General features: G+C 31.4%; 2 protein-coding genes across 2 annotated transcripts in view; both read left to right on the top strand.

Annotated features, from left to right (window-relative positions):
* The first annotated feature begins 550 nt into the window (after window positions 1-550).
* On the top strand, window positions 551-10,767 carry LOC143054242 (protein scribble homolog). Its single transcript, XM_076227171.1, has 5 exons — window positions 551-940; window positions 7,109-7,222; window positions 8,055-8,117; window positions 8,656-8,877; window positions 9,677-10,767. Exons 1-5 carry the CDS (start codon window positions 938-940, stop codon window positions 9,737-9,739), a joined length of 465 nt encoding a protein of 154 aa, XP_076083286.1. The 5' UTR covers window positions 551-937; the 3' UTR covers window positions 9,740-10,767.
* The window catches only part of LOC143054241 (uncharacterized), a 78,596-nt gene continuing 76,894 nt past the window's right edge, over window positions 9,256-10,957 (top strand). The window contains exon 1 of the mRNA XM_076227170.1: window positions 9,256-9,271. The gene's annotated coding sequence lies outside the window, so the exon portion shown is untranslated. The remainder of the gene's footprint in view (window positions 9,272-10,957) is intronic.

Raw genomic sequence — 10,957 nt, 5'->3', positions numbered from 1 at the left:
TGACATTTTGGTTTATAAACTGCTACCATGGGTACACAATGCATACTCAATATTTCTTATATTTGAGAGAGATACACTTTTTCAAGTTTTGCAAATTTTAATGGAAAATAATATCAGTATCTGGTCTTCTTATGATTATATCCCCCGTACAGAATCATGATAAAGATGTATATTCGTATGTTTACAATTCCTTCAACTTTACAGTTTGCCATTCTTTGCTTTCCAGTGTGTTTTTTATACCTTTAAGCAATGGTGAAATTTTATTTTAGTCATTTTGGTGTGTTCTTTTCTAGAGTTATGGTCCTTGGTCATTTGGAAAATTAAAAGATTTTTTGGTATCTTGAGGAAAAAGAAAAAACCCAGCTGATATACATTACGAAATGGTAAAGGTATGTTATTGAGCACTAAACACAGGCAAGGTTCAGTATCACTTATGTATTTACCGTTTCAGATAATATGTGGTTGTTGATAATTTGCAATTAGCAGTAACAATTAGCCTGGCAATAATTACTCAATAGGCTAATAATGTTTTTTTTCTATTTTAGGATTGAGATTCAGATTCAATAGTTTATTAAAGCAGTGGCGTAGCTTGCATGCATGTTCAGATGCTCAAGCATCCACATCATTTTGACAAAAAAAAATAGCAGCGGTTTAACTCGGAAGTATCCAAATGTAACAAGGCTGAGGATATGAGGATAAGGTCCAGTCATTTTTGAAGCAGTATGCCTGGTCTTTCATTTAGGATAATTTAGTTTATGTTAACCGCAGAATAGTGTTTTAAGTTAACTTTTGTTCGTCAAACAGTCTACATCATCGACATAGGCAATCAGAGAGGACTGATACGCATCTGAAATTGAACCTTGTGGAGTGATGGCTTCTCATTTGACTATAGCAACTAACAACTAAAACACCATATCCTGATATTGTTTCTCGCAACATGGTAAACGACATGATAAAAAAATCAATTTGTAATAGATTATGATAAGTCCTAGGCTTATGAATTCCCGTTTCTATCTAGGTTCAAATACTAATATTTCATGTAACTTGTAGGTTTGTACTGCTTCACTCTGCTTTATGTTGAAGTTACTTATAGTTTTATACTGTTTCACTTTGGTTTATTGTGAAGTAACTTGTAGTTTTATACTATATCACTGTGCTTTATTTTGAAGTAACTTGTACAGGGGCGGATGCAGGAATTTTCGAAAGGGGGGGTGCTAACCCAGGGCAAAGGGGGGGTGCAAGGGGTGCAAAACATATGTCCCGATACAAATGCATTGATCGACAAAAATAAAGGGGGGGGTGCGCACCCCCGGAACCCCCCCCCCTGGATCCGCCACTGTTGTAGGTTTGTACTGCTTCACTCTGCTTTATTTTGAAGTTACTTTTAGTTTTATACTGATTCACTGTGGTTTATTTTGAAGTTACTTGTAGTTTCATACTATTTCACTGTGCTTTATTTTGAAGTTACTTTTAGTTTTATACTATTTCACCCTGCCTTAGTTTAAAGTGACATGTCATATTTTATCTATCAAAGGGCCAGGAACAAGGGAATAACTAAAAAAACACTTTTTTCTTTTTCTTTTTTATTTTCAAAATCTTAAAAGAAATAAAAGCTTCACATTTTTTATGTCTCCTGCAATGCGTTTAGCTCAGTAATAAAAAATCAAAACCCAAGGTTGTAGACTCAAATTCCTGGAAAGTTCCTATATTCCAAAGTTCCTAAATTATACAGAATTGCTGCTGTAATGGGGTGCGTTTTTGATATGTCAAATATAAGATTGGGTGAAAAACTTTACATCAAATATTTATGAATTGAATGATGGCAGTTTCGAGGAAATAGTAAAATTTGATTAAAAATATAAATATATGAATTGGTGGGTATTTTGAATTTAAACAAAAATCTAACTAGTGTCGGATTCTGGGGACCTACATGTGCTTAAATAAAAAAATAATTTTCTGCATGAAAAGGTCCAAAATTTTTTGTCCGCATTGCTCGGCTCGGCGGAACATCCACATCATTTCAACCCTTGCTACGCCACTGACATCATACACCAAATACATTAATCAATTACTGTATATCTTCTGTATTTGCAGACAATAAAACAAGATCATCTGCATATAATAAAATAACAACCTTTTAACGTCAATGTCTATACCAATATTTAATGCTTTTATATCATCAATTTAGTTATTAATAAAAATATTAAACATGATTGTGGATAAAACACATCCTTGTTTCAAACCAGTATTTACACTGAACCAATCAGTAGTATTTCCGTTCACACGAACACAGCATTCTATATTTGAATAAATGGCTTGTAAAGCACACATAAACTTTGTACTTATACCTAAATCTGTTAAACAATTGTGACCTGTCAATTGTATCATATGCTTCTTAAAATCATAAAAGAGACAAAAGTTGACAATTTACATTTTTTTCTAGTTTCAATTATTGACGTTAAAGTGGAGACATGGTCAATAGTACTCCTGCCATTGATTAAACCATTTTCTTCATCATTAATTATCTCCCTTTCATCTAACCATTCTGTTAATATAATTCAAAACACTACAATAAAATTTGTATGCACATGGTGCTAAAGTAATACCTCTGTATGACAATGGATCTCTAGGATCAGAAGTTGAACATTTTGGTATTGGATTAATTATACATTTATTCCAAGTATTTGGAATTTTACCAGATTTAAAACATAAATTAAATAATTTTGTAAAAGTACAAATAACTAAGAAACTTTTACACAATTCAGATTGAATCAAATCTACACCTGGACTTTTATTATTCTTTGAACTCATGACAATATTATGAACTTCATCAACAGTTATTCCATTATCTAATAAATCAGAAACAATAATATTTTCTAAATTTAAATCTTCTTTTACAAGTTTAGGATCTGAGTTGTTATCTGATTTAACAAATTATAAAAACAATCCTTCCATTTATGCAATACTGAGTCCAAATTGTTTGTTACAGAGCTGTCTGAAAGCACAACTTCATTCGGAATAGATGATTGCCTTTCATTTCCTATACCAATGTTTAACTTACCAATTTGCTGCCAAAATTGTTTGGAGTCATTAGCATGATTAGTGTTCATATATAACAAGTCTTCTTGACATTGGTGCCAAAAACAGAGTTTAGATTTCTAAACAAGTTTGTCAAAGTTCTTTCTCTTGTTCAAATACAGAGTTGTTAATGCAGATTTATTGCTATTGTTCGTACAACACAGTTCTCGGCGGAACATGTCTCATTCCACTTTGAAGTCAAGTCATTGGACCACCACGGTTTCTTGAAACGTCTTCTTTTATTGTTACTACGTTCTGTTCAACAGTTTTGTTTTTGTATTCAGTTTGGAATTCCTCTCATTATGCATCATATTAACAAATTCACAATGTATATTATCTTCATCATCTTGATCACTATTACTTTTTTCTATATCTCTAATGCATGAATTTATACTATTAATCACATTTCCATCTTCAAACCAACTATTTGGAATATTTTTTACATCATATACATGTATAACACGTTTCTGAACATTATGATTTTTACATTGATATTTTCTTTTTCAATATTACCACACATATAACTTTCCATTTCCTAGCATAATATGGAATGATCAGGAATAAATCTGGGTTCAACTGACCCTATAGAAACACTTTCATTACCTACTTCACTAGCTCTAATTACTTCAGATTTCTTGAAACAATTTAAATTTTCATATGGTACGACACAATAATCGACAACTGATGAACCCCGTGTTGATATGTAGGTTAAATCATTTTTCATACTATTTCTAACATTTAATACACAACAATTAGGAGATAACTGTATTGTATTGTAAGCTCCGACGGCATCAATTGGGGATTTGATGGTCGCAAATTAAGTTTACTGGCGACGCGTTAGCGGAGACAGTAAACGGGTATTTGCGACCATCAAATCCAAAATTGATGCCGTCGGAGCTTAAAATACAATATTGTTATCTCCATTCTAATGAAACTGACAGAAAACAACGTTAAAACATGTATTTAAAATCTGTCATATGCCGTCTGCGCTTGCGCGTACGTCCCATAGCATCAATTGTCAATTGATGCCATGTAAGAAAGTGACGCTATCCAATCAAAATGAACGTTACAAACGTTGTTGCATTAGAATTTGTATTTGACAAAAAATCACAAAACAATTCTCCATAGGTGTTGGATTTAAAATCAATCACTTCTCGGATAGGTCAATGATCAACTCCTGGAATAAAATCTTCTATTTCACCTTTCCGACTATTGAAATCACCACATATATAGAACGTAATCATTGGGGATAGAATATATTTGTGACATAAGGGTGTCAAAAAAATCATGTACATTAGTAGATCTAGCTGAAAATTCAGGTGGTAAATATGTAACGCACACATAGAATATATTTATATTATTTGTTTTATCGCTGAATATTACCCATATTATTCCATCTGTGGATTTATCTTCAACATTTATGCTATGTGAACATAGTAATTCTTCTTTAACTAAAAGACCGACGCCTCGTGATCCAGATTTTGCTCGGGTATGGATATGACTACGATTATTTCCATACCATTTGTAATTGTCAATTTTAATAATATTATTTTTCAAAAGTTGAGATTCAGTTATTCCAATCATATGCAAATCTAGTTTTGCAATGTAGTCATTTATTAAAATATTTTTATCACTATTTGCATATATAGACCAATAATTAATATTCCATGATCCGCATTTATATTAATAATGCCTACCACAAGCTCGGCCTCAACTGCCATGAAATAGGAAATATGGAAGATTGGAATGAGGTAAAATTTCTTGTTCTTTATAGTCAAACAGTCAAGTGATTTTTATCGAGCCTGCAACATTTATGTCGTGAAAGCGAGACAATGTAAACCTAAATTACCTCGACGGCTTCAACATTAAATTTCATTCTGTTGTCATTGTTTTTATACGACCGCAAAATTTGAAAAATTTTTCGTCGTATATTGCTATCACGTTGGCGTCGGCGTCGGCGTCGTTGTCGTCCGAATACTTTTAGTTTTCGCACTCTAACTTTAGTAAAAGTGAATGGAAATCTATGAAATTGTAACACAAGGTTTATGACCACAAAAGGAAGGTTGGTATTGATTTTGGGAGTTTTGGTCCCAACATTTTAGGAATTAGGGGCCAAAAAGGGCCCAAATAAGCATTTTCTTGGTTTTCGCACTATAACTTTAGTTTAAGTTAATAGAAATCTATGAAATTTTGACACAAGGTTTATGACCACAAAAGAACGGTTGGGATTGATTTTGGGAGTTTTGGTTTCAACAGTTTAGGAATTAGGGGCCAAAAAAGAGCCCAAATAAGCATTATTCTTGGTTTTCGCACAATAACTTTAGTTTAAGTAAATAGAAATCAATGAAATTTAAACACAATGTTAATGACTACAAAAGGAAGGTTGGTATTGATTTTGGGAGTTTAGGTCCCAACAGTTTAGGAATTAGGGGCCAAAAAGGGACCCAAATAAGCATTTTTCTTGGTTTTCGCACCATAACATTAGTATAAGTAAATAGAAATCTATGAAATTTAAACACAAGGTTTATGACCATAAAAGGAAGGTTGGTATTGATTTTGGGAGTTTTGGTCCCAACAGAATAAGGGGCCCAAAGGGTCCAAAATTAAACTTTGTTTGATTTCATCAAAATTGAATAATTGGGGTTCTTTGATATGCCGAATCTAACTGTCATGACTGTGTATGTAGATTCTTAACTTTTGGTCCCGTTTTCAAATTGGTCTACATTAAGGTCCAAAGGGTCCAAAATTAAACTTAGTTTGATTTTGACAAAAAATGAATCAGTTAGGTTCTTTGATATGCTGAATCTAAAAATGTACTTAGATTCTTGATTATTGGCCCAGTTTTCAAGTTGGTCCAAATCGGGGTCCAAAATTAAACTTTGTTTGATTTCATCAAAAATTGAATAAATGGGGTTCTTTGATATACCAAATCTAACTGTGTATGTAGATTCTTCATTTTTGGTCCTGTTTTCAAATTGGTCTACACTAAAGTCCAAAGGGTCCAAAATTAAACTTGGTCTGATTTTAACAAAAATTGAAATCTTGGGGTTCTTTGATATGCTGAATCCAAAAATGTACTTAGATTTTTTATTATGGGCCCAGTTTTCAAGTTGGTCCAAATCAGGATCTAAAATTATTATATTAAGTATTGTGCAATAGCAAGTCTTTTCAATTGCACAGTATTGCGCAATGGCAAGAAATATCTAATTGCACAATATTGTGAAATAGCAAATTTTTTTTAATTAGAGTTATCTTTCTTTGTCCAGAATAGTAAGCAGGAAATATCTAATTGCAAAATATTGTGCAATAGCAAGATTTTTTTTTAATTGGAGTTATCTTTCTTTGTCCAGAATCAACTTAAATCTTTGTTATATACAATATACAATGTATATTCACTTTTTACTACCAACTGATAAATTAAAATAATCTTTACCATTCAGTGATAACAAGCAGTTTTTTTACATCTTAATATTTTATGATGTATTTAAATGAGTAGTTATTGTTGCAAACTCCATTAGAAATTTTAATTGAGATTAGTTTTGGAATAAGGGAAAGGGGGATGTGATTAAAAAAATTGGGTTCAATTTTTCTCATTTGAAATTTCATAAATAAAAAAGAAAATTTCTTCAAACATTTTTTTGAGAGGATTAATATTCAACAGCATAGTGAATTGCTCTAAGAGAAAACAAAAATTTTAAGTTCATTAGAACACATATACATCTAGTTGTAAGACATGACCCTCCTCCTAAAGGCTTACAGGTTGGTTCTCTCAAATAGACCTTGTTAATATTTTGTATTCTGCATGTTGGTGTTAAACAATAATTTCTTTTTCAGTTAAGTATAATGGATTATGAAGTTCAATTTTTCTCTCAGCCATTGAGAGACTCTGCCTCAGTATAAAAGCCAATGCTTATTTTGGTAAAATTTCGAAACGACAATAAACAGTCTTAATTATTTCCCCTTGACTCATCAATAATGAGTTATTATCTCCCCTCGATAATATCAATCATGAGTTTTGCATATTTTTCAGGAATTATCAGTATTCAAGTCACCTGGTGAAAAGTTAGGGATGAGTATAAAAGGAGGTTCTAAGGGAACATACAATCCTGACGAAAAATTAGATGAAGGAATATTTATCTCTAAGGTGAGTTTTGATGTCAAAATAAAAAAAAAATTGGAAGGATTGCCAAGAGACAACTCTCCACAAGAGACCAAATTACACAGACATTAACAACTATATGTCACTGTACTTCCTTTAACAATGAGCAAAAAAAAAAAGGAATACATTTTACTTTATTACATTAATGAATATAACTGATGAGTTATGTTTTTTTTAGGTAAAGATTGCATAAAATACAATCAAAACCTTATGAAACTGACTTGATATCTAAATGTTCCAAGGCTGATCATTACCTTTTTGATACACAAAATATAGAGCATTGATCATAACTTTCTATACATACTATGCATGAACATTTCCAGAAATTTATCGATGTAATATATGCTCAGATATTCAAGGCAGGAAATGATGTTTCACTTGTCAACAAAATTACATAAATTTTGCAAGGTGCAGGAATCTTATATCTGATAAACAATATAAATAATGTCATTGTTAACCTCATCTTTAAATAAAATTTGATTTATCTTCCTTTGTCTAGAATAGCTGTTAAATCAACAACAACCAATGCAATATCTAATTTTACTTCCAACTGATAAATTGAAGCAATCTTTACCATTCAGTGCTATCAAGCACTTTGATTATTATTAAGTCTGGACTGTAATCTACATATAATTGTGATATATGACGAAATTGCAATATATGGTAAAAATACAGAAACCTGCTTACCACCAATACAAGATATTGAAAAATAAACATTTGTAGGTCAAGAATGAATATCTCTATATGGTATATAGCAAGTGCTTTATAAATTGTGTACAGTAAAATGGCTTATAATTTGCTAATGTTCTATTTATAGATCATTAGTGATGGAGCTGTAGCTAGAGATGGTAGATTGAAAGTAGGTCAGAGAATTCTGGAGGTAGGTTACTTACAGAGAAAAGTATTGAACTGATAACTTTTCAACTTACAATCAAATTCTAAGAATCTGAAACAGAACAATTTTGATTAAAAAATGTATACAATTTAAAACCTGTATAGGCTATTTTATATCATATAATTGATCCTCAATATATGTATAATTTTATTACCTTGACCATTACTTCTTTATGTTGCAAATAAGCTCATCATAGCTAGATACCAGGATTACAGAAAAAATATGCCAGACGTCTGTTTGGTCTTCAAAATACTCGTCATTGATGTTCAATTCATATAAACCTTAAAAAGGTAAAAAAAAAATCATATTGAAAAACATTGAAGACCAAAAATTCATAAGGTTTTGACAAACATCTGAAGTAATATAATCTATTACTGAGGTAGAAAATCGGTAGTATTTCAATATTTTGTAAAACAGTAATTTACATTTATGACCATATCATCAACACAAAAGTGCTGACAATTGGGAAGGTAAAAAATGCTGAATAAAAATGATTTTGATCCAATGTTTTTTTTAATTTAAGGTGAACGGTACAAGTTTGATAGGAAGTACTCATCAAGAAGCTGTCCGTGCTCTCCGTAGTGTAACAGACAAAATGATCATTATGATCTGCGAGGGGGAGGACCCAGATTCACCTAATTTAACATCACCTGATTCACCGAACGCTCCAGTACCGCCAAGGTTACGAGACGGATCTGTGTCCAGTATTGACAAAGATGATGAAGACCATAACATTATTCGCAAGGTAAGATAAATGATAGTATGTTGTGTTTATCGTGTGGTAGAAACTGTTTTAAAAGCATGATGCGTGCACAAGTCGTTGAAGCATGATCTGTAAGTGATTAACCTGTTATAGTGATTCACATGGATACATGAGTTTTTTATGGCAGATTTTAGTTATTTTTTCAAAGAATAAAAAACATTGCTTATAGCATTTTCTACATATTGAAGCAGAGATAATGTGAGAAAAACAATCTTAATTTTAAAGAATTAAGAGTGCATTTGTTTCTAACCCGAAATTTTGTCATCGATGACTATCGTTTAGTAAACGTTAAGCTGCTAGAAACAAATTAATAAACTTTTTCGATTCCACGTTGTCAGACAAAAATAGATTACACTCACGCACTGTAAACAAACAGGTAAAAGTGCGGGAAATAAATAACCAAGACTTTGCGAAAACAACACGTGCTCGTAATTATTTAAACGACAGATGCAGAAACAAATTGATCGTTTACACGTCTCAACGATAAACGATCAACGACTACGCGACTATTTTGCACGTACATTGTTTATGTGAACGATGTCAACGTTGACCAAAAAATGTAAGAAACAAATGGATTAAACGACTATACGTGTAGTCGTTTACATCGTTTAGGTTAGAAACAAATGCGCTCTAAGTATGCAAGTTGAGGAGAAATCATTGAATAAATTCCTGTATTTAAAGAAATAATTACAATCTTTTGTGGTATTTTTCTAAGTTTTTTATGTATTTTGTTTGCAAAATTTGATAAAAACAATGAATATGAAATTTAACAAAACTTCAGGAAACTTACCATGTTTACAGAATTTGGAACCAATCTATGGTAACCATAGTAACATTTGTGTGATGATTTCCTTTTAATATGTAGATTTAATGACTAATTCATAAACAGTTACACCTTTATGTGAGAGAGTTGATGTTTGTTTGTATTTTAGCTTATTATTCATTTCTTGCATTTTCCTTATCATGCTTATATAACAAAAAACCTTGAGTAAATACTCAAATTGTGTTTAAATAGAATAAAAACTGGAAATGGAAGTCATTGGCACAAAAATGTTTATCAATAGAAAACTTTGTTCGTTTTTCAACATCAAGAATAGAATAGTAAAATTTTAAAAAATGCATGGTACCTAGAGTATTCACTATCAAAATTAGGTCACCACCTATATATAGGCAAATTAAGAGTTTCGCATTTCCACTGTACTTTGATAACCCTTCAAAAAGGAAATTTCAAAGTGCCTTTTCTGTGTCCCATTTATGTCCCATTTTTGAAAGCCAAATCTTGAATGACTAAAAAGAAGACAAAATTATTTATATTATTGGGAGGTCAAGTAATGATCTAGCTGATCCAATTGGTACAGTACTTTTTTATATACGAAAAAGTAGATAATAGTATAGTATGGTAGAGCAAGAGTGACTCAGACTGCATAAAGTTTCTATATAAGTTATGATAGTTTGGCTTGTGTTTGTTTTGCTCTTTGCTGATAAAATATCTGCCTAATTACAAAAAAAAATGCTTTTTAATTCAATTATCCTTAAATGCTTTAACCCTCATCCTTTCCTTCTTGGGGAATAAATACATGCATCTTCTCCAGGGAATGCATAAGTTGAAATAGAATATGAATGTTTTTATCAAACCAGACTTAAATACTTTGCCATAGTTTGACTGATTGTTGAAATTAAAAAAAATGTAGTGTTCAGAAAATTTTAAAATGAGAATTGAATGAGGGAAACAAATAGACCTGAATTGTTGATCAAAACTGATTAAAATATAGGAACAGTCAGGCTATGGCTGCCAAGCTTACTTTTGATTTTGATTTTGTTTTATTGACGAGTGTGTGCATGATTTGCTTGTTAACATTTGATTTTGCATGCTAGTTTGTTGTTGTGTCCACAGGAACAAGAAATGGTCAGAGAAACAGAAGAGTGGGAAAAGGAACAACTTGAATCAAAGGTTTGCAACAAACTTAAGAAGATGGTATCAAACACCTGGACTAAAATTTCATAAAATCGCTTAAATTTTATAAAATTTTGACAAATTATTTACCAGTGATATTGTTGTCTT

The sequence above is a fragment of the Mytilus galloprovincialis genome, chromosome 12 (assembly GCF_965363235.1).
Source record: "Mytilus galloprovincialis chromosome 12, xbMytGall1.hap1.1, whole genome shotgun sequence".
Lineage (NCBI taxonomy): Eukaryota > Metazoa > Mollusca > Bivalvia > Mytilida > Mytilidae > Mytilus > Mytilus galloprovincialis.
Note: the sequence above shows the minus strand (reverse complement) of the source record. Positions and strands in the feature narration are given on the sequence as shown.